Here is a 23,940-nt window from a genome sequence, read left to right as displayed (position 1 = left end):
AATGCAGCTACTGTATCTTCAGCTATATCTATAACACATGCCATTTACATCTTGTGCGCTCAATTAAGAGCTTCATAGCCATTGACCCTAGACCAGTACAAATAACCTGAAGATGTTTTTGGGGTGTGTCGACGCGCTTAAAAGTTCATCAACAGTTCTTTCATGTCAAAACAAAAACAAAAACGTAGTTAAAGCGGAACTATGCCTGAAACGATTCTCAAAAGCAACGCAATGCGAGACTTCCCCGCTCTCTCTCTCTCTCTCTCACTCTTTCTCTCACTGGCTGCTTAATGTCTTTATGTTTTGTTGTTCTTTTGCGCTATCTTCTGCTTCTTCCATATAGTTTAATAACCGTCAACGGTTACGCTTCGCAGAATTCGTCGTTGACTGCACACACACAACGTTATAGAAACATGTTAAACTGCAAATAACCCTACAGACGCCCTCTCTGGTTCCCTCTCGTGTTCCAAAGCTCACACGAGGGTGGGCAAGGGGTAATTCCACTGAAGCAATTTATACTTAGCGAGGGTGCAATTGCAATAGCAAAGCAATTTTTAGTCGCAGTTGTTGCCAAGCAGCAGCTGTCCCTATCAGACGCCCACAACTAAGGATGAAAAGTAATAGTAATAGAATTCTGTATACCCTTTAAATCCCACCATATATTCCGATCTCTACTTTACTCACTCCTTTAAATCAAACTCTAGCTACAATACACAAAATTTATTCCTTTTTTTCAAAGCGTATTTCTAGTGCTACATTAAATTACATAAATTGTTGTTTTTTGGCTATCTAACTATTTTTATTTGCTTGCATTTTAATAGTTTGTTATTTAATTTCGACGGTTGCTGGGCAAAACTTCTGAGGGTTGTTTATAACTTTGACGGAATTTTGTAAACTAAACAAAATATTTGAGCACAGGCTCATAATAATTATCGTAAAGACAAACAAAATGAAAAAGGAAAATTGTTTGTTAATTACTTAAAAAAAAAACAATTTTACAACATTATTAAAAAGACATAAAGGTGACATTTACAACGAAGCAACAATAAAACAAAGTCAACAATCAAGTTGTTGTTTATTGTGTTTGTTGTTGTGTGTGCAACGAGCTCAACGATTGCGCTCATTGATAACAGTGTAAAAAGCCGGAAAACCGCAAAGAAAGAGAAAGACAACAACGAGAAACTGTCGCTTGATAAATAGCCAAGCACAGAGAGCAGCATAATACAAATAAAAAAAAATATATATAATAAAAATAAAGTACCGCAAGAGACAAAGCCCTGACTTAAGTAAAAGGTGAATGTACGACGGACGACGCCAACTCCAAAAAGAGTTTTGTTGCTGTCGCGCTCACGCTCTTGAATTGAATTGAACTGGGTCTGGGACATGCTAAATTGTTGCTGGCCTAGGCATAAAAAAAATCGCAAGACAGCAGCAGCAGCTGTCGCTTTGACACCTGCAGCACTTGGCTGCAAGTCTCGTGACTTGCCGTTATCTCTCTCCTTACCGCTGCCCACTTTAATTTGCTGCTGCTGCTGTCAGCGTTTTTCTTACAACGTTTTGAGGTCAGTAGGTCTTTGAGCAAAACGGAAACTGAACAAACAAAACTCACACACACACATACAGGTAAGTCGTAGAACATGCCTCATTTTGCGGTAATTGATTTCAAGTGTGTGGCGCCTAATTAAAAACCAATAACAATGCCAGGCCAGTTTGCTTTGCTATAATTGCCTTAAGTTCAAACGTAATCTGTATAGCCATGACACAAACCTTTGGCGCAAGTAATTTAGTTGCTCTTCTGGCTTTATTTTTATTGTTTTTGTTTAGCTTCTGCCTTTGTCTGCGCCGTTCGCTTTTGAAGCCGCTTCTCGACTTTGCTGCGGCTTCTTTTACGACTTTTGCTTTGGCTGTGTGTTTTGTATTTTTTTAAGCCTGCGACACTTTTGCACTCGAAAAAGCAACTGAGAACTATAAATAAACAAAAGAGTTAAGTGCGGTATACATGACGGCAGCATACACTTTGTAAATATATTTATTTACAAGATTAATTATTATACAAACTAATATAATTACTAAAGATATATAAAAGTGTAAATATAAAAACGCTCACTTATTTATTTATCTCTCACTTTTTTTAGCTATTTGGTTTGCGTCACAGCTAAAACTCATTATTTTATAAGCCAATTTGGCAAATTTTGCTGCGCCTGTTACTATTGCTGACGACTTTTTATTTATTTTGTTGTTTATACACGTAACTGTAGTTGCCTTTATTGTTTGCTTTTTACATTTTTCATTTTTCGTGCTCTTTTGTCTGTGAAAATTTAGCGGCAAAAGCGAATACAGGCATACCAATGTGGTTGTTGACTCTTTTTTTGCTGTTTGTTATTGTTATTTTACACTTGGGTTTATGCGTTTTCTCATTGCCCAGGCCGAAACGAAAATATGAGTCAAGCTTGTTGTGCTTTGGCCATGCTTAATTGCTTAGCTTTGGCTTTGGCTCTGTGGCTGTGGCTTTGACTTTGACTTTAATGAGCCACCAACTGCTCGAGACGAAAATGATGAATCAACAAAGCAACAGTTGAAATAATTTTACACAATATACAGCAGTAGATTTGAATTTAAGTAGAGGAAATATAGCAACAGCAGGAAGACACTTGAATTCTAATGATCATGACTAATTTAAGGGCAAGCAACAAAGTTTGTGTTTCAAAAGTTCATTGTAACCTTAAATTATAACGCGTCACGAGCTTAAGTAGGGCGTGCACACCTTTGGAACAGCAATAAAATTTAAAATATGCCAAGTATGTGGAAAGTACAATGAGCTCTAAACAATTGTGATTCATGCACGAATATGTTGCTGTCTCGCTCTCTCTGTTAAATAAATAGTATTTATTGAATTGCAATTGCAGCCAACACCTCTCAAGCAGCTCTTCAAACAAGCTTGAGGCATAATTATGCATGCCACACAACTCAGCCGCACCTCACACACACACACAGACACACACACACACACACATATGTGTATATGCTCAGCATATTTAATTAATTAATTTTACATAAACTTTGCTGCGTCTTGTGTGTGAGAATATGCATAGAAAATGTCTAAATAGTAAAAAATCAGCAATAATATTTATTTTTAATTATAAACACATGCAAAAATCCAAGCGAAGCGAAGCAAATGTTATGCATAGCTTAACTTATTAACTTGAAAGCTCAAAATTGCGTGCAGCGCATTTGAATGCCCAAAATAAATATCAATAAATATATAGCAAAAGTCAAACAACAAAAACCGAAAACACCAAACAGCAGCAAAATACAAACTCCATAAACGGAAACGATTAATCAACTTTCACTTGTTTTATTCAATTCATTTATTCATTTTCAAGTTTTCATAGTTAAGTCTTAATGAGCATTTTAGTTAATTAAGTTAAACAAAGTGGTTTGCTTTGCAGTCTTTTTTGTATCAGTTTGCGTTAACAGGTTATTGACTGATTATGTTTAAAGCTTTTATCGCTATATAGCATGCCATTATCAGAGCTTTATCTTTATTTGTGGTCTCAACTGAGAAATTTATGCCTTGAAGTTTCAAATAACAAATAAGTGGATTTTTTATCTACATTTAATTTCTCATTTAAATGCCATTTGTTTGTCCGAGTTAATTATTTATAAAAATAGTACCAAATGCAAATTATTATATATAGCTGTATTTTCGATTAATATGCTTAAATATTAAAAGCTTCGCTTTCTACGCACACACACTCTCTTTTCTCTTACTGATATTTTATGCTTATGTAATTCGCAATTCATTAAAAAGCGTATAAGAAACTCAAGCATAGAGTGAAATGGTTTTTGTATATTTTTTGTAACTTTTATTTTAAGTTTGCAGCAATTGCCTTAAGCGTTGTCAAGTTTTCTTAACTGTTGCCATATTTTCTTTATAATCTTTTGTTGTTGTTGTTGCTGCTGCTTTGCATGCTGTGATTGTTGCTCAGCGCCTAATTAGGCCAGGAAGCAATTTAACCGGTTAATAGAGCTGCCTGCGCTTAGTTTAATGCAACAACAACAGCAACAATAACATGCCATTTAGAATTATAGTCTAGCTGCTATGCTTGTGTGTGTGTATGTGTGTGTGTGTGCCCCCCACTAAACTTAAACTGCATATTTAATGTGGGAAAAAAATTATAATTTTTGTTTGGCCGGAACCCGCTTTGATGTCGTTTGTACTTGCGCTTGGGCTTGTCAGCAGCCAGCAACACAAAATGCTTTATGCACTTAGATTTAATGCTTAACTACAAATGTGGGTATCCCCCACTCCCCTCACACCATCATACAGCCTTAGCAACTTCTTGGAAATGCGCAACTTTCACTTGAGCCAAACAACGCCCATAAAAGATAACTCTAGGCGTCAGAGGGGGGGAGGAGGGGGCACGCAACATTTGGTGAAACGTACGACAATTGACAATTGGCAATAAAATTTCAATTAACGTGAAAATGTCAAACGCAGCAGCAGCAGCGAAACAAAATAAAGACAAAGAGACAAAGTGAAAATCAATTTAAGAGAAAATAAAATATGTGAAAAATAGCAGCAAGTGGAAATAAAGTATTAACAATTTAAAAATACCAAAATAAATAATAACAAATGCGCACTTTGAGCTTATAAATTGATTAGTATTGCGTACTTTAAATTGCAACAATTACAGCATTAAATTAATCATTAAATATGTCATATATATTATGCATATAGCTTAAGCAATTTGTTTGTTGCACACACTTGGCAAATCGCAATCAGAGAAGCGCGACGTCATGTCAGTCAGACAGACAGACACACACATGGAATCATAATCAATGCAGTTGTTAGAAAAGTCGCTAACCGGTTAGCAGCGCCAAGTCAAGTCAAGTCAGTCAGCCACTTGTGGAATGTTGTCTGTGGGCCATGGGGAGTGACGAGCGACCGACTGAGCGGCTGAGCGACCGACTGCTGGTGACATCTGTGCATCCAATGTGCACATTCATTTTCATTCATTTTCATATGCAACTGCGCAATCGCAACTGTCAAACCAAACAGCATCCACTTAATGCTACAACATTGGGCAATTTATGTTACGCCCAGTACAACAAATCACGCCCCCTACATGTCTCTCTCCCTAACTATCTTTGTCTCTGTGTACTGTCGTAACCTTTTGGCTTTTAATTGTGCTGCAGAGCATTTAACAATTTAATTTATTGCTTTTTATTAATTTACTTTACAGCTGTAACCTTGGGTCAAAGCCACACTCGTTACTCGACATATGAGAAACTTTAATGTAAGTACTGCACAATTTTATGTAAATTTAAAATATTTATTTATTCAGAAATTTGTTTAGAATTTAATACAAAATATAATTTTAGCATTTAGCATGTAAAAACTCAGCTGCATTTAAAATTTGCTACATCGCATTAAACATTTCTTTGCATAATTTGATCTATATTATTTTCTAAGCAATTTTTGCTTAATTGTTACAAAATTGCCGTACATAATATGTTATTTAAGCTTAGCTAACACATTTATTTGGGTCAAGTAAACGCTGCATAAATTTGTTTGCAATTTTTATACAACAGCTGCTGCTCTCTTGTTGGATAGCGATCAGTTGTATTTTGTTTTGTAATTACTTGTAAATAGTTTACGCCAGAGATAACAGCAGCAGCCAAAGAGATGCCAAGCGTGAAATCTGCAGCTGTTAAAATGTATGTTGCAAGCAAAAAGAAACCAAAAGCAAATGTTAGGCATGGCCCAAAGGCAAGCTGCTGGGCTTACACACAGACACACACATGTATACATGTCTATAGCTGCATAATTTGTAAGTAAACCAAATAGCAAATAGCCCAAAGGTAATCAGCTGTCGAGCCAAACAAAGCGACAGACAGACAAACAGACAGCAAGGCAGACGACAGACATTTGAACAAAATAATTAGTTTGAGTGCGCGCCAGCACTTGAAAAAAAAACCAAAGAAGTAATAACAACATACGAGAATACATGAGCAAACACTTAGCCAGACAGACAGACGAACTGACGTACATTAAGTTCACATTATGCATTCATTTAACCGACGAGACCAATAGACAGACATTCTTTTTTATTAGAAATGCTACATTTATGGCATTTTAAAGCGAATTTGGCATTAAAAATTTGTTACTGAAATTTGCGCATGCGCTGCAAGTTAAGTGCAAAAAAATTAATTTTTAAGTAGAATTAAATAGCTTTAAAATTATTATGCTTAAAGCAAAACCAAATGCTGAAAAAAGTAGATTAAAAAGAATTTCAAGGCTACCAATTTCGTAGAAATTTTATGCAGCATATAGAATTCTTAAAAAATGTATTCTATTTTTTTTTAAATAATTTTTTATTAACTGTTATATGTTAAAGCTATTTATCACATTTATTTATCAATCTCAAGGGACTAGCTTAGGAAATTTTTGCAATTTTATTGCGGAATTTTTAACGCTTTATAAATCAAAAACTATTGAATTGTAATCAATCTCTAGAGATAGCGGATCACATTTTTTATCAGACCATGCAAAGGAATTATAAATAACAACAAAATACATGTTTCTATGAAATTAAAACAATAAAAATTGTTTCGATTACAAAATTACAGAATTTATTAAATACAAAATTCGATTCAATTCACAGACATTCCTGTTGACTGCCCAGAGAGACCTTAAATCTAATGTTGGTCTGATAACTGTCAACTGGCAGTACGTGGTGGCATTACTGTTGGTGTTAGGGGTGGAAACGTGGTAACACACACAGACACACACAGACACACACACACACACACATATACTCATGCAGATTACTGCTCTATTCCCAGGGCAAAAGTCGAGGAGGGCTGTTGCCAGGTACAACAAAATCAAGATCATGAGCCACAGCAGCAGAGTTGAGCAGGTAGCAAAAGGATCGCATGTGTGTGTGTGAGAGAGAGATAGTGAGGGGAATAAGGTTCGTTCGTGGTGCACTGGCGCAGAACGTGGTTGGAAAAATAGTTTTTCAGTTTTATGAATTATACCAATTGACAATTTCAGGGCAACAACAACACATTCCACAGCAAACAACAAAGCAAAAAAGTGAAATAAAATTATATATAAAGAAGGAAAAAAAAAAGTACAGTCATTAAAGACGCTGAAGCAGAACCAAGCGAGGCGGCTTTGGGTCAACTCCTCTGCTTGTTGTTTGTCTAGACGGACTCGCCCTTAACTCTCTTGTTGTTGCCTATTTTGTTGTTACCTTTTTGGCCATTGTCACACTTCTGCCATCAATGCAAATGCCGCTTGTCAATCACAGTAGCTGCCACTCGAGAGCTGAAAAGTCATTCCCCGACTTGTAAGCAAATGTTTTTGGAATCTTTCTCGCCCATTATGCATTTGGGACTGACAGTTGGTAGTTGCATTACCAATTTCCATTAGATGAGAGCTGTGAGCTGATATCTAAATGGCTTTGAGACAATAAAACACAAGAGTCTATGAAAGCATTTATGGCAGCACTACGCTGAGAGATAATTTAATCGATTTTAAAAGCGAATGAAAAGCTATATAATGGAGAATTGCTAATGAAATGAAAGATTTCAACTAAAGAAGTTTATTTAAAAACTATTTTTACTGCCAAATTATTGTATAATTCAAATTTGAATTTGCTAAATATTACAAAAATGTTATTTCAATTGTTAACTTCGCTGCTTAGTTAAAGTACAAAAAATGTTCACATGTTTTGTTACATTTTTTAAAAAGCAAAAATATGCTAAAAATTTCAGTACGTCAACCAGACAGACCCACAAGTGCATAGCTCTCCAACCCCAGACAAACACAAGCACACACACACACTTATAAAAATGCATGCATATGTGTGTGTGCTTTTGAGATTTCTCTGTGGTGTTTAGTAGAGTTGTTGGTAATGCGAGAAGTGTGTGGAGCGCGTTTGGAATGTGCGGGAAGACAGCGAAACAGAAAGAGATAGAGAGGCAGAAACTATGGGGAAGCCGCCGCTGAGAATATTTTGTTCTGCACTGTGGGCGTCGATATTCCAATTAAACGTTTTTGCTGTTTCTTCTTTTCTCTCGTACTAAAATTTGCAAAATGCACATCAAGCAAATAAAAGAATGCACATTGAAGTGTATTCTAAGTAACTCGACAGTTCTCGTAAGGGAACTTGACAATAGCTCCGATGAGACTCAAAACACAAAGCTCGAAAAAAAAATCACGGTCAGGCTATCTCATTGGAAAACAAGTTTTTTGCAAAACGAGTTTTCATTTTCTTTTTTATTTTTCTTGTTGTTGCGGCTGCGCCCATAAAGGTGGCCCCGGTGTTTTTATTGGGCGTGGCACTGCTTGCCACTAAATCAACACACGAATGTCTAATCCAATCCCCATATTGGCAATTTTTAGAAAATTGGCGGCAGTCTTTTTATATTTCAGTTGTTCATTTATTAAATTGCAATCTTTAAGCTAAATTGTCAACTGTTTAAGGCAACTGAAGCGTTCAGTTATGGTTGAATTACTTTGCCATATATACTAGATATTTTGCATATTTATTTCTAAGGTTTATTATTACAAAAACAAATTAAAAAATTATAATTTAAGCAACTGTGCATATTATTTAAATAGTAATAAAATGTTTCCAAGCTATAAATGCACTTTCACTTTCAATTTTATAGTTTAGTGTTTCATAAAAATCTTTGCTAAGCAATTTGTTGATTTCCTCAAGTCGAATAAACGGAAATCGTTTGTGTTTTTTTTTTCTTAAACTTGTGACTTTTATTGCTTTCAACTCTTTGGCAGTTGTGAATTCAATTTGTTTATACAGCAGCCGAGGCCAGAGCAGCTGCGTATAAAAAAACAAAAGGCTCCGATTTCTAGCTAACTCCACTCCAAAGCTAAAAAGCATAATAAACTATAATTTGCGCATAACAAAAAGCCAAGAGCGATAACGATACTATATACATATATGTATGCATATATACTTATATATGTGTAAAACTGTCTGAGAATACGATACGAAAAGGCGAGCGGCAAGCGTCGAAAGCAAAAGTAAACAAAGGCAAAGGCGAATAACTTGATGCATGCATGCGCCAAAAATAAACCGAGGACTCCAATTACAAACAAACAAAAAAGACTCCAAATTGCAAAATAGGCGCAAATGTGTAAAGACAAACAAAAGCTACAACATAAGAAGTTAACTTGACTAGCAGTTGCTCTAACTAAAGCCTAAACTATGTTGAGATAAACAATTCGTAGCCTTAGCTATTGTTTTATTAAAAATTAAATACAGTTGACCGACTTTACTTGTAACTATTTCAACTCAATGAAAGTTTTGCCCTCGATTCGTTATCAATGAGCAAATATTTGTTATGAGTGTCCACCCTATGATGTTGTAATTAGATTAGTTGACACCTGCAACACACACACACACACATACACAAGCGTGTTGGTGTGTGCCAGTTTCTTTAGTACTGGGCGTTGTTATTGTTGTTGGGATCTTGCGGCCTACATTAATTTGTCTGCGCAGCCTGCACTTGTTTTATTTATTTTTTTCATATTTATTTTGTGCATTTGTTTACCTTGCGCATTTTCACATTTTTTTTCTTTCGTATTAATTTTATTTGGGTTTTGTACACAATTTTCTTATCGCCCCAGCACTCAATGCAGTTGCATTGTTATTTTTATTTTTATTTTTATTTTTGTTAGGGCGGCAGTTTTAATGTTATTTTTTGCCTTTGCCTTTGCTATTGAGGTAATACCTACAATTTTAGTTTATCTGTCAGCGTTTTTGGGACATGATAAGGTGAAATATTTGGAGCGTGCCCATTGATAATTGTGAACAAGTATTTCAGTTTAAAAAGTAGCACTAAGATTACATATAAATGGGCACAAATTAAAACGTACTATGACTCATGACTTGTTGGCCCAAAAGAGTACAAAGTTCAGTTTACAAAGCGGCAACAAAGCAAAGTAGCAAAACAGCAAAGCAAAGCAAATAAAATGCAAGGCGCCAAAATGTAGCTGCAAATTGGCATTAAAGTTGCAGCATAGAAACCGCAACTGCAACAAAAAAAAGCCATGCAAGTACACACATAAATACAAGCATAGAATGTAAATATGTGTGTCTATGTATGTGTGTGCGCTTGTAGGTAATTGTTCTTGTTGTGGTAGTACAATGACCGAAAGGCAGCTAAAAGCAAATGCGCGCTCTCATGCTAAAAAGGTAGTAGCTAGGCTAAAATGTAGTAGAATTAACTAGCCGCGTTCATGCTAAAAAGGTAGTAGATTGGCTTAAATGTAGTAGAATTAACTACACGCACACACACACATGCCTGCATATAAAATATGTAAAAACTACGACGCGTGTGCGCTTGTGTATTTAAACCTGTTGTCAAAGAGTATAGCAATAATAGTAACAACAACAAGAGCTGCACTAAAAATTCCGATCTTCCAGTCGTCGTCGTCGACGTCGCGCCGGCGCTCGCTCTTTGTTTGGACTGGAGTGAGTTAAAAAGCTTTTCGCGCTCAAAAACAGGTATAACTGTTCTACGCTTGTGTGTGTGAGAGAGTGGAGTGTGGAGCGTTGTGGAGACTTTTTGAGAATTGGAGCCAAGACATCTTCACGAAACAGCAGAGTAAAATGTACGCGAAGATAACCGTACACGAAGGTGAGCATCAAAATGTTAAGCAGCAAAACACACACACACACACAAAAAGAAAGAAGGCAACAACAATAACGTCGACGCACCCTTTTCTTATTGTTGCTGCCTTTGTAGATTTTAAAGCACAAAACCACATCCCGAATTTATCATACGTAAGGGGATCAGTAGTAATAACAACAACGATCGAGGGGGAGCATTAAGAGAAGTAAAAAATTAACGTTCCACATTCTCTACAACTAGAAAACAAAACGAAGCAAAAATAATCAGACAAAATGCGCTGACGCCGCTGCTGCTGCTGGAATGCGTGCTGCTTGTTGTTGTTGTTATTACTAAGCCGGACATAGCAATTGTTGCTGTTGTTGGAAATAGAGAGAGGGTGGAGACAAACGACAAAATGCATTTGCTGCACTTGAAATGTTGCATTCAATTTGAGTTAATTAAAAGCCACAGCAATTGAGCGTAGCTGATAAGACAAAAATAAAAACAATAAACTTTTTTATTTATAACTTACACACACCTTTTGCGCACGTTTGGCCGTGTTATTTATTGAAATCCAAAAGAAAACACGTTTGTAATCCCAGCAGTAAAAAAAATCACTTTTTTATGCACACATACAAATGTATTTATATATGTATGTGTATCACTAGAAAACAGCAGCAAATATGCCGCTACACTTAATTAAATTAGCTCAGAAATTGAATATTTGTTAACTTTGTTGTCGTTGGTGTTGCTTTTGTTGTTGTTGTTGTTGTTGCTGCGGCTGCACATTTCGACGCACGCAGCTTGCGCAAATCCGTTGGCTGCGCAAAGGAATGCAAAAGTGGAAGATGAAGAAAAACAACACACAAAAAACTGAACGAACACTTGTTTTGCACTTTAATTTATATTAATTTTATGCAAATAAAAACACTATTACACTTGTTACGTTATTGCTGTTGCAATATATTTCTTGGAATTTGTATTCTTTGTATACCGAACGCAAAGCGAACGACGCGCAAAAACATTTGAAAACGAAACCGTACGCGCAGGCTACACGTCTGTTTGACTTGGCGAATGTCGAGAGAATGAGAGGGAATGAAAGAAAACAAAACGAGGGCTGTGAGCGTGGAACTGGAACTTACTTACAATGCTGGCTCTCAAAGTGTGTACAGCTCAAATGAGCCAATGACCGGATTACATATATATGTCAAGATTTGTTAACAATTAACTGTTGTAGACTATTCTAGAGGCAATTTCAAAAATATGCATATATAAGTTGTTTAGTTTACACTCATTCCGAAATTTCAAACTGCTGATGTTATTGCAATATAGCAAGTGTCATCCATTATCATTTAACTTTTACACCAACACCAATTGTTATGTTCTTGTACACAACAAGTGCATTTTATTATGCTTTTAAATGATTGAAATCAAAGCGAAACTAGTGCGAGCTGATTCGGCAATTTATGCCACAGGCGAGTGTGTCGAATGCCTCATCGAATTTACTCACAAAGTATTTGACGAGGAGCAAGCAAACGCAAGAGAGCAAAACGCCAACAATGCAAGGTAAACAAAAAGTGAAACCCAGTCATAATTCAATTAAATGTACTAAACACATTTGCACAGCCTCGAGAATTTGGCCTGGGCATCGGCACAGCTTCACTGCTATCGCAAGACCAGCTATAGCACACCGGCAGCTGATAAAACGGCTGAGCTGGCTGAATTAATTGGACGCACAGCGCTGGATTCAGTTACCCAAACGCCCGGGGAAGTTATAGTGGCCACAAAGCCGAAGATATTGTTCTGCGATCTGAAGCTGCAGCCGGGTGAAACCAAAATATGCAAGTGCATAAAGTAAACCGCCAATCCATCACTAACTATTCACTTTTGTCTACCTACAGATTTTTTCAATGAGTTTGTGCCGCGCGATGGTCCTCCCACGTATCGTGGCCATGACATACGCTACTTTTACAAAATTACGATTGCTACACAACGCGTCAAATCAAAAGTGCAAACGCTAATGGTGCCCATACGTGTGCTGCCCATTCCATTAATAGCACGACCCGACGAGCTGCCTGTCACCGTGGAGACCAACGAGGAGCTGGCACCAACCAATCCCTTTCTTGAGAAGCGCGAAATAAGTGAGCTGGAAATATCGTGGCATCATCTTAAAGTAAGTTGGCTGCTCATATTTTTGATGATTGTTTATTCTAACAATTTTCTTTAGAATGTTACAGCTCGTCGTGCTCCCAAGTTTTATCGCATTTCGAATAAGCGCGGCTTCGTTGGACGCTTCTGTTTGTTTAAGCCCGCTTACAAGCTAGGCGAGGATATTGTAGGCAGCCTGGATTTCAGCAACTGCCAAGTGCGCTGTGTGCAGTTCTCCGTAAAGCTGCAACAGCAGGAACTTCCCATACGACCACAACCGCAACAGCCACAGACGCCTACAGGCGATGACGTTTCCTCTCTAAACTCCTTTGATATGGCCAGCATTGCCAGTGGCATTGCCCTTGACAACATGCATAAGTCAGAAACTTCGAGCAGTGCTCGTAACAAAGACGAGCCGCTGCCCAGCGGTAAGCTAAGCACCATTTCCACATCCCATCAAGTGTGCTATGCGACGCTGCAAACGCAGGTAGTGGTACCCATTCCATTGCATGTGACCCCAACGTTTCGCACGGATATGGTTGATGTCAAGTGGCGTCTGCATTTTGAGTTTGTCACCAGTGTCATGATGGACTTTGGCACGCCTAATCCAGTGTCAGGAGAGCTTAAGGCACCCGCGGAGCTGCCGGTCGAGACAATGGTGTGGAATTTACCTGTCACAATTTATGCAGCCAATCCGTTGCAGATATATGCTCCAAGTCAAACGTTTAACCTATTAATTAAGTAATGTTCCACAATACAATTGCAATAAATAGATAACGTATAAACAGTGTTTGAATTCTCAGAATATGCAGCTCGATAGCGATAGCCTGCGCGATTCGATAGGCTACGTAGGTGCACACTGTCATCCAATAGCATTCGGTGATTAATAATAAACATAACATTAAAACTTACTGACAACAAAAACCAAATAAACATGTATCAGGAATATCTAAATCAGTTGCAAACATCGCTGGTGCCTATGAACTCTGATCAGTTAAAGGATTTACTACACAATGACGACAAATTGGACGAAAAAGTAGACGAAGTACTCGAATCTCTTCGCACACAAAAGGAGCGCTTCTTGAAAGAGAATCGCGAGAAGGCGGAGAGAAATATTGAAAAAGAGCCACAAATCATAGAACTGCGCAGTAAGCTGGCCGAGCTTACAGCAGAGAGCAAAACCAGCTGCACTAGTGTTCAAGATCTATTGTCACAAATCAAAGAAAAGTCTGGTGGCGTCAGCCAAGAGACAGCGCTGGCTTTGCTGCAAACGGCAGCAGCAGAGAGCGAGGAGAAAACAGAGGAGCTGGCAAAGAAGTTCACAGACAACGAGGTGACCGTGGAGACATTTCTAGATGAGTTTCTCAGTGGACGCCGCACAATGCATCTGCGCAAGCTAAAGGCAGAGAAAATGCAAGAGCTCATAAGCAAGAAGTCCGCTCCGCAGCGTGCGCCCGTGCCCGCTTACGGTAACTTGCCAAGCAGCGGATTCTTTCCGGCACCAACAATGGGCAATGTGCCCTATCCAACAATGGGACCAATGATGCCCATGCCGCCACCCCCGCGACCCTATTAAAGTTGATTAATATTTATATGTTTAGTTAAGAAATGCTGCCATTGCAAACAAAAACGAAGCGCACGTCATGTGGGGAAATGACTCATTGCTAGCTTGGTGCACAATGCGACTTGTCGAAAGAAATTCAGAAATTCATTGACAAATAAATAAAATGCCGATCGAGTTAAAAACTTGTGTATGTTTATTATTGTAAAATGTTTCAGTTGTTGCATCTTTAAGTACATTATGCAGCTGCCGTTGCTACCCCCAGCTCATAGATAAAACATTTAACTGAGCTGCTCTCCCATACGCGGCATTATAAATTAGCCCTACATGTAAAGACTAAAAACTATTATATTAATTAAGCCAGTATTAATATTAAATTAGAACAAAGTTAGCTGAGGACGACAAATATTTAAAAAAAATAACTGAAGCCGAGGGCTTTGAATTAGAATGCGTGTTGGGATACTAGTTGTTAATATCTGGAAGGATTGTGCATGGTGTATATATGTATGTGTTTAGGTAGGTAGATATATATTTACTTGATTTAGGGTTAAAGCTAAGGCAAAACCAACTGTTGGTTTGCCTGGCAGGCAACATTAGGTTCTTGCTTAGCTTGCGATTTCTTATTCCTCTTAGAGAACTGTTAGTCTTTTGAATTCCAACGCTTACATGTTATATATCTGTAGTTTGTATATAAAATATGTTTAACTCTCTCTGTCTCTCTCACTTGACGGGTTTACACTTTAAAAGCTTAAAAAACTATGCGTGATTTTTGTTGTTGCAGTTGCTGTTGTGTTCTCCAAAAATATATGTAAATGTTTATTGCTAAAATTGCTGGAATTTCTATGCAGCGGCAACGCCATCATGACGAACCGAATTCCTTCATCCATTTCTCATACTTGTCCAGATCCGCTCTGGATACGCTCTTATTGCAGCGGCCAATGGCTTCGTTGAAGTCATTATTGGACACAGGCAGATCCACCTCCTCCGTAGCTAGCTGTCGTATCTGCTCTGGCGTCAAGCCGGCGATCTTGCGTCGCATTGACATCATGCTTGCCTCCCTATTAAGCAAAAGCAATTAAAGCAATAGCTGCGAACAAAGCTGCTGCTGTAACTTACCTGCACACATTGGTTATATCTGCTCCAGAGTATCCGCTTAGCTGATTGGCCACATTCTTGAGATCGACACTTTCATCCACTTTTACCTCACGCAAATTGATTTTCAGCAACGCCTCGCGTCCCTCATCCGATGGCAACGGTATATAGATACGCTTCTCCAGTCGCCGACGCAGTGCCTCATCTATGTCCCAGGGGAAATTGGTGGCAGCCAGCACCATTACCACCTTAGCCTGCTCCTCGCCACCGCCCACGCCATCCATTTGCACCAACAGTTCCGATTTGACACGTCGCGATGCTTCGTGCTCCGACTCAGAGCCGCGTCGCGAGCACAGCGAATCAATCTCATCAATAAATATGGTGCTGGGTGCATAGAAGCGTGCCATTTCAAACAGCAGACGCACCATTTTCTCAGACTCTCCGCGATATTTGGATGTCAACGTGGCCGAGCTGACATTGAAGAAGGTGGTGCCGCATTCAGTGGCTACCGCTTTGGCTAGCATGGTCTTGCCCGTGCCTGGTGGGCCGACCATCAATACACCTTTCCAAGGACGTCGTATGCCCTGCAACAGAAAAAAAAATGGAATAAGTTAACATATTGGAAATCGTAAAAATATTCACTTATATTATTAATACGGCTGCAATATTAATTACCACTGTCTTCATTGTCAGTAGTGTCAATATTAGGACTAAGAGAAGAAAGAGTAACAGAAATACAGAGAGGGAAGCATGAGTAGAAAAGAATTGAGTTAGCGAGTAGCAAGTAGAGCAAAAATATGCTCGGAATGAACGTTGTGTGCTTATTGACGCTTGCATTTCAATTATCTTATACAATAAAACCAGATAAAGCCATGTCAATGATGATTCATGCGATGACACACCTTAAAGTAATCTGGCATCAGCATGGGCAATACCACAGCCTCTTCCAGCAAGCGTTTGGCGTCGTGCAGATCAGCAATATCGCTCCAGCGCACCCTTGGATCCTTTTGCAATATATCACGTTCTGTAGAAAAGTAATTGCAAATTAGATAACTTGCTACGTTTAGTTAATACAATACTTACCCAGTATGTCCACAAGCTCAGCTTCGATGTGATTGTTGGGCTGAAATTTACGCTCCTCCTCGTTGGCTTGTGTATCGCCAGAGTCGCCGTCAGCTGTGGTGCCATTGCTGCCCGCTGCTGTGGCATCATCATCTTTGCTATCATTGTTGTTATTATTATTATTGTTATTGTTGTTGTTGGAGGTGGAGAGCTTGCGTCCTGGCGCGCGTCCATTGACGCCGCTGCCACGTGCGTTGTTCGATGTGGAGGCAGCTGAAGAGTTGCGCGTGTTGCGTGCTGCGCCATTGCGTGCGGTGCTTTGTGGGATTGTGCTGGGCCTGCCGCTGTTACTTTGTGTAGTGCCCGCGTTTGTTCGGCGATTGTTAGTTGTGCTAGTGGCACGCCGCACCACTGTTTGTGCAGGTGGCGGCGGTTTTGGTGGTCCCCAGACATCTGGGTCTTTGGGCGGCGGCGTCCATATATCTGGATCAGGTCGAAACCAGGCGGCGGGATCTTTATTCACTTCACTGTCATCGCTTAGCTGCGCACGCAGCTTATGAGCAAATTTTGTTTGCTGCAAATCTAATGAAATATCCTGCAATGTGCGTTGTATATTCTTCACCTTGGCATGCTCCTGATTAATTTGATTGTTTATCATACTCCATCTGCCCTTGCGCAAGGGGTCAACGGTGCTTTTAAGCAAACGCGCCAACATGCCCTGCACAATAAACAAAAGCAATTAGTAAATAAATGCTGTTTAATTCAATGTGTTTGTGTTACCTGTAAGCCCTCGTAGTATATGCAGGCCGAGTCGTAGTTGCCAGTCAGGGCCATATCTCTTGCTAATTTGGCATTCTCGCATATTTCTTCAATTGTAGTTTTGGCCATTACGGTCATTCCTACGCAAGTGGTTGTCTTTTGCTTGCCACCACCTCGCAGTAACTGAAATGTGTATCGGAACAGGTTGTTGTCGTTGTAACCAAAAACGAAACAAAGATTAGTGCCAATTAAAGTCATAGCCATTGTTGTTGTTGTTGTTGTCGTCAGAGTGCGTAAGCTCTTCGCTCTTGCAGTGTCTTTGTAGTCGCGCTCACTCTCTCTCTCTCACACACATAAGCTCTCTCGCTTAACAATAGAACGGAAGCAGCGGCTTCGTCATTCGCTCACACAAACACACAAACATCAGGAGACAATCAGCCTCACACTAATGCGCGCGCTCACACACACTCAGGTAAAAATGGAAAGTGAGTACGCACTATGCCTCTAGCCTCAAAATAACCGAAAATAATAACGGCAGATAGCAATGGCAACGACCGAAAGACAACTACAGCCAAAGTACATACAATACATATGTAAGAATCAAGTGTGCTAATTATAAGCACCAATTGCGCTACCCGTTGTCACCAAATTTAAATAAAAACAGCAACTGAAAACATGCAGTTGCAATTTGGCGCCGCACTGTTCCCATTGACGTTTAGCATATGAGCCCCCAAAAATACTTCCAAATATGTTTTATGAAAAAATGTTAATAAAATTATTATAAACCTTCGACCGACAAATAAGGCGCATGACCTTGTTGAGTCGTTGCTGCTGCTTTTGAATAATTCTTTCTCAAGTCAACGACGTTTAAGTGTTTTATGCAAAAATAAAAAAAATAAACCAACACACGCGCGCGCTCTCACACACACACACTCACACACATATGCACAGTTGAAGAAAAAACACAGCTCAAGTTTCAGCGGTGTTTAGGTTTCATCACACACACACACACACACATACAAAGTCGACTGCGCGCTGTCACCAGTCAAATGCACATTAAAAAACACTTTTTATTAGAACCCAAGTTAATTGTACGCTTGTAAATTCTAATTGCATTTGCTCAGATGTATTCAACAACAAATTTTCATTTTGTATGCGCTACGTGGGGGCGGCACGGGGCTGTCACTCACGGACGACACGTAAATTGTTCAACTTTAGTTGTATGTAGTTTTTTCGCGGCTCTGCCTACTTACGGTTATGGACATTAGTGCACTGGCGTTGTTGCACGGCGTTGCAAGCGTAAACGTTAGGCAAAACTTAATATGTATTACAAAATTGTTTAATTTAAAAGCACAGCGTTTAGCAAAAATAAACTGGTGTTGCTGCTGCTGCGCTGCTGCGGCAATGTTGTTGTTGCTTAATATTATTGATGTATGCAGTGTGACCGTATCTTGCAAGCACAATAATACCAGTTGCATTTCAAAAGTATCTAGCTAGAGACGGTATTTCAAAATAAGTAGTGGATTTTTAACTTGTTATATGGCTAAGTCAATAACTAAAGTTATTTATATAGCATGTATATTTAGAAAATATTATTAATAATTGTATATTACGAGGTTTATTCATAATAATTGAAATATCTAAAATAGCCATTAAATATCCGTCAGATCTGATATCAAAAATAGCTAATTTGGCCACACTGCAAAGAAGCACACATTAGTAAACAGGAATCTTTGGCTTATATTTGATTAAAATATTTATTAAGTTTAGCGCTGACGCTATAGACGGCGCCAACATGACTACGCTGTCTCGTGCAAGCATTGAAAAGGCGTTTAAAAGCGACGAGAAGATCCTAGCTGCAGCCACTAAAATTTCACAAGGTACAAACAGCTGATTAACTTACAATAATATTGTAATTCCTTTGTACTTTATGCTTATCTATGCTTATCAGAGCTCACGAATGGTGACTACCACTTTGAGGCGTTGGCTGATGAGCTGGGCTTTGCCATGACCTCTGCGGATCTTAATCAGCGCATAGCGGGCACCAAGTTCTTATCAGCTGTGCTGAATGCACTCCCCAAGGATTATTTAAATGCCAAAGAATTGAAATACATGACTACCTACTATGTGAATGGACTACGTGATCATCATGGAGTCATATCCGCGCTTATTGATGGTCTACATGCGCTAGTTTCGATGCAGAGCCTGCCTGCTGAAAATGTGCCGGAGCTACTACGCGCCTTCTTCCAATACACCAACAGTCAGTCGCAGACGCGCACAGATCGCACCAAGCTGTTCAACATATTCCAGTATCTCATACAGCATTTTCCAACAGGTGGGTGTGGTCATAGTACATAAATTGTAAATAATTTATAACAATTTCTTTGCCTGTAGAGCTGACGGAAATGTCTGACTTTTTGAGCGGGCTTGTCGAGTCCATTGATGGCGAGCGTGATCCACGCAATTTGGATATTATATTCAGCTTTATGCCACAATTTATGGCTGACTTTCCGCTGCAGCATTTAGCTGAGGAATTGTTTGAAATCTTTGCCTGCTATTTTCCCGTTGACTTCAATCCCAGCAAACAGGACCCAGAGGCTGTGACGCGTGATGTGCTGTCCGAAAAGTTATCCAATTGTCTGGTGGCCAACGAACAGTTTGCTGCATGGACAGTGGCATTAGCTTTGGAAAAGCTGGATAGCGAGCTGCTGGTGGCCAAACTGGATTCCATTGAGCTTCTGGTAAGCAACTGAACACAATGTAGAATCAAAGACGTACAACTTTTATAATTGACAGCGCAAAGCAGCATTAAGATTTGCGCCCACTGCACTGGAGCCGCACTTTACGGAAATCTGGCAGGCGCTGAAAATGGAAACCTTTCCCGGCTCGGACAATGCCGAAGTGCAGCGTGCGGCGCTCAAAGCGCTGGCAGAGTTGCTTAAGGCCGCCGCCAAGGAGTCAACAATAAGCCACAATTACCAAGCTGCCATCTTGGGCGTGGTGCTGCCGCATCTCAGCGATGTGCATCAACGTTTGTATGAGCCTGCTGCCAAAATTGCGCTCATGTGCGTATCCGGCGATGCTGCATACGCGGGCGATAAGATACTTCATACCATACTCTTAAAGTTGCAAGAAAGCAAGCAGCAATTGCCGCAGGATGAGCAGCGCCTGCAGTTTTATCGTTTGATCACCGAAGTGTATCGCATGGCAGACATGAGACAAGCGCTGCAGCAGCTGGATCGCGCCATAGCGTTGCCGCTCCAGGATGACGTCATTGCAGTGCTGCGTATATGCGAGAGCGAAAGTTTGGAGGGCAGCGAGCAGCAGCTGGAGCTGCCTACAGCGGCTGTTAAAGTGCTGAGCGAGTGTGCGCCTGTGCTAAGCGAGCCGCAGCGCGCCTTGATCTACAAGGCGTTGGTGCATATCATAAGTCATCCGCGCATTGATTTGGAATTCAAAACGTTGACTGTTAGCCTGGGCGCACTGCAGCCCGTGGAGCTGCAATCCAATGTACTAGACGTCTGTCTCAGCAGCTTTGCTGTGTATTCTCAGTTTATAAAGCGTAAAGTGTATGCAAATTTGTTGCCACTTCTGCCGCTAATCGCTTTTACTCAACGCATATTGGATTTGATACTCAAGCAATTATTTACACCCACCACAGTGGAGCCGTCACGACGTCTGGCTTTGGAAGCTTTTATTGCTCTGTTGCAGCAGCAAGATCAGCGATTTATTGTCGAGCTGCAGCAGGAGTGTAATCTTATAGATAAGCTTATAAAGCTGGCGCAAAATGATACGGAAATGCCCATGGAAAATCTGGAGCTGGTGGCTGCCTCCCTGAGTCGCCTCATGCAACAACTGCCAGTGTCGGAGCAAAGCGCCATTGTCAGCGAATATTTGCCAGAGCTGCAGCTGGAGCTGGCATCGCATCTGTTTGTGGCGAAAGGACTACTGGGCTTTCTGCACAAGGACATCTCGCTGGATGATCATTTCGAGCGTCTGCTCAATGATCTAACTGAGCTCACTTTGACTTCCAAGGACCCAAAACTACGCACTATAGCCAATCATTTGCTCTGCAGCATGGTTAATAAAATGGAGCACACACCAGCCAATCAAAGCCATTTGAAACGCACTTTAAGTCGGCTTATGGCGGAGGTCAAAAAGGGCGATGCTTGCGCTGTCGAAGTGCTGGGCTGGATTGCCAAAGGATTGGTTATTGCGGGTTTCGCTGAAGCCAGCGATATTGTTGGAGATGTAAGTAGTTTTGCCCACAGTATAACATTTATCTACATTTATTATTCCTTTATTTAAAGCTCGGCGATCTCCTTAAGCATCCCACCTTGTGCCATGCTGCGGCTTTGGCTTTTGATGTAATTGCTGTCGAGAATCCAGAATTGGATCTGCCCGTTGTCAAGTTTCTGTATAAGCAGAAACTCTTCCAAACTATTCTGAGCAAACTGGACGCCAAGTTGTTGAGCATTTGTCTGCATCATATGAATGCCTTAATCTATGTACTAAAGGCAACGCCACATTCGGTGCTTAAACTTAATATTGAGAAGATTGGACCATTGCTGTTTAAAGTGCTGGAGTCGCACAACTCTGTGAAAACACTTTGCATAGCCTTGGGTATTTGCGAAAACTTTATCAAGCATCAGGATGCGTATTTCCAGGCACACTTGACGCATTTTATACCCAGCTGCCTGGAGCTCTCTATAAAGAAGCAGGATCAGAATATGGTAAGTGTTGTATTAACTGCAGCTTACGTTGATTTTAAAAATATTTTATCCTTGCAGCCAGTGCGCATTGCTGCACTGCAGCTGCTTTATGATATAACCAAGTATCCTACGTTTGTGCTGCTGCCACATAAGGTGGATGTAACGTTGGCGCTAGCTCCGACCTTAGACGACCCTAAGCGTCTGGTGAGGAATATGGCAGTACAGGCACGCAACGCTTGGTTCCTGGTAGGTGAGCCTGGAGGTGATTAGCGAGTCCTCATCAAGTTCGTTGTTACTGTTAACTCAGTTAACGCACAAATTGCAAGCATTTGTCATTTATTATGTTTTCCTCTGAAATACAAATATATTTCTTTTATAAATGAGTTTATATATTGTTTGGTTATCAACAAGCAAACGATTTGTTTTGTTGTATTTTTAAACAAAGCGCCAAATCATAATTTTATCGATTATGAACTAGATCCGCGAATGAGTTTTGAATATCGAACCTGTTATCGCTTATCAACAGTGCGATAAGAGTCAAGCAACAAATATTTTGTTTTGCTCAATTTATTACGAGGAATAATTAAATTGCGGCAAATATTAAAATTTATTTAAAATGGATGATCATGCGGCGCGTGCACCGCCGCTGAATAGAATTCCCGGCACTTCGCAAATAAAGGAGCAGCACAAAAAAGATCTGAAAACGCTGAGATATCATGAGCTCTTGGAAATGAGAGACAGACAGGGCAAACTTTTGGCGGCCAAGTTAGTTGTGGTAATATTGCAATTGTTTTAAAGTATTAAATGTGTATCTTTGTTGGTTAGAAAACGTTTGGAGCAGCTGCCAGACAAAGGTAAGCGCGTAAAAGAGGCCTACGAAGAATTGCTCTTGGAGCTACAAAAACGCGACGATGTGGAGGCTGCAGCCAAGATGCTAGGCGAACTGAACATAGCGTCCAAGGGCAAGGTGGCGCTTAATAATCTTGAATGGCATGGACACACAACTGATGATAGCTCTGATCCTGTTGATGATGTGTTGGATAGTGATGACGAGCAGGAAATGGATCCGCTGCGTATTATAGCTCAACGAACAATGCATGAGCGTCAAGTTAAAGTGCTGCCGCCGCCGAAAACGCTAATCACTGCTGAAGACTTGGCTGACATACAGTCGTTTAGGCAGGAGCCCGATTCGCCAGATTCGGCGATAGCCGATCAGAGCGTGTCCAGCAGAGAAACAAACGAAACACTTCCAGCTGAGTTAATAGAAATAGATGCGGCCAAGGTGCTGACCAAACGCATGCCAGCTCCAGTACTAGATCAGCATGCGATATATCTAATTGATAAAACTGAACATCATGCAACTAACGAACGCGAGAAGTTTAAACCATTTCGCACTACTGTGTCCAATGTACACGATCCGGATAAGGAGCGTATACGCAAGAAGGGCAAGCATTGGGAGGTGACTGCAGCAACGCCACCACTGATACAACACAAGGAGATACAGCTGGTGCCGCTGGCCGAGTCAGCCAGCCTCCAGGTCGATTATATGCAAAAAGTCAAAGTAAGTGTGTCAAGTAATTAAAGAAACTATAACAAAAATTTTATTGTTTACGCAGGACTTACGCATAAAGCAGGCCGAGGAGCGTCTGGCCAGACAGGAAGCAAGCGGCAGACCCATACGCCTACCAGAGAATGCTATACTGAAAACCAAAGCCTCGTTTACAAACTATCGCAATCCACAGGTGGATTATTTAATTGAAGGCCGACAACAGGCCAGCGAGCAGCAGGAGGTGCTGGATCCCGCCATAACTGATAAGCCCGCGACAGGCATTAACTATACAGTCTATGAGTAAAGTCAGCAAGCTTAAATTAAATTAAATCATATGCTGAAAGTAACTTTTAAGCTATAGCAACAAATTGTAACTAGAAGTGTAACTTTATTTTGTAAGAGCTTTA

The 23,940-nt window shown here is 40.1% G+C and overlaps 6 protein-coding genes across 15 annotated transcripts in view; 4 read left to right on the top strand and 2 right to left on the bottom strand.

Annotated features, from left to right (window-relative positions):
* Nucleotides 1–11,301, bottom strand: part of LOC108602696 (afadin) — a 38,753-nt gene extending 27,452 nt beyond the window's left edge. For all 10 annotated transcript variants that reach the window (XM_017990834.2, XM_017990836.2, XM_017990835.2 and 7 more), the window contains exon 1: nucleotides 11,189–11,301. The gene's annotated coding sequence lies outside the window, so the exon portion shown is untranslated. The remainder of the gene's footprint in view (nucleotides 1–11,188) is intronic.
* Nucleotides 11,302–11,995: 694 nt separating this feature from the next.
* Nucleotides 11,996–13,616, top strand: LOC108604097 (RAB6A-GEF complex partner protein 2). The gene is made up of 4 exons (XM_017993379.2): nucleotides 11,996–12,216; nucleotides 12,277–12,491; nucleotides 12,552–12,823; nucleotides 12,878–13,616. The coding sequence occupies exons 1-4, from the start codon at nucleotides 12,071–12,073 to the stop codon at nucleotides 13,541–13,543; spliced, it is 1,299 nt and encodes a 432-aa protein (XP_017848868.1). The 5' UTR covers nucleotides 11,996–12,070; the 3' UTR covers nucleotides 13,544–13,616.
* Nucleotides 13,617–13,671: 55 nt separating this feature from the next.
* On the top strand, nucleotides 13,672–14,538 carry LOC108604098 (vacuolar protein sorting-associated protein 37B). The gene has a single exon (XM_017993380.1). The coding sequence runs from the start codon at nucleotides 13,733–13,735 to the stop codon at nucleotides 14,372–14,374; it is 642 nt and encodes a 213-aa protein (XP_017848869.1). The 5' UTR covers nucleotides 13,672–13,732; the 3' UTR covers nucleotides 14,375–14,538.
* Nucleotides 14,539–15,107: 569 nt separating this feature from the next.
* On the bottom strand, nucleotides 15,108–18,660 carry LOC108604096 (katanin p60 ATPase-containing subunit A-like 1). Its single transcript, XM_017993377.2, has 6 exons — nucleotides 18,526–18,660; nucleotides 17,294–17,455; nucleotides 16,535–17,231; nucleotides 16,354–16,475; nucleotides 15,476–16,035; nucleotides 15,108–15,417 (listed from the first exon to the last, which is right to left on the bottom strand). The coding sequence occupies exons 1-6, from the start codon at nucleotides 18,535–18,537 to the stop codon at nucleotides 15,219–15,221; spliced, it is 1,752 nt and encodes a 583-aa protein (XP_017848866.1). The 5' UTR covers nucleotides 18,538–18,660; the 3' UTR covers nucleotides 15,108–15,218.
* A 325-nt stretch (nucleotides 18,661–18,985) lies between these two features.
* LOC108604751 (MMS19 nucleotide excision repair protein homolog) lies at nucleotides 18,986–22,368 on the top strand. The gene is made up of 6 exons (XM_017994338.2): nucleotides 18,986–19,152; nucleotides 19,224–19,607; nucleotides 19,667–20,013; nucleotides 20,069–21,523; nucleotides 21,583–22,005; nucleotides 22,063–22,368. Exons 1-6 carry the CDS (start codon nucleotides 19,068–19,070, stop codon nucleotides 22,252–22,254), a joined length of 2,886 nt encoding a protein of 961 aa, XP_017849827.1. The 5' UTR covers nucleotides 18,986–19,067; the 3' UTR covers nucleotides 22,255–22,368.
* An 89-nt stretch (nucleotides 22,369–22,457) lies between these two features.
* Nucleotides 22,458–23,852, top strand: LOC108603538. Its single transcript, XM_017992450.2, has 3 exons — nucleotides 22,458–22,749; nucleotides 22,810–23,545; nucleotides 23,601–23,852. The coding sequence occupies exons 1-3, from the start codon at nucleotides 22,601–22,603 to the stop codon at nucleotides 23,835–23,837; spliced, it is 1,122 nt and encodes a 373-aa protein (XP_017847939.1). The 5' UTR covers nucleotides 22,458–22,600; the 3' UTR covers nucleotides 23,838–23,852.
* The last annotated feature ends 88 nt before the right edge of the window (nucleotides 23,853–23,940 follow it).

The sequence above is a fragment of the Drosophila busckii genome, chromosome 3R (assembly GCF_011750605.1).
Source record: "Drosophila busckii strain San Diego stock center, stock number 13000-0081.31 chromosome 3R, ASM1175060v1, whole genome shotgun sequence".
Lineage (NCBI taxonomy): Eukaryota > Metazoa > Arthropoda > Insecta > Diptera > Drosophilidae > Drosophila > Drosophila busckii.
Note: the sequence above shows the minus strand (reverse complement) of the source record. Positions and strands in the feature narration are given on the sequence as shown.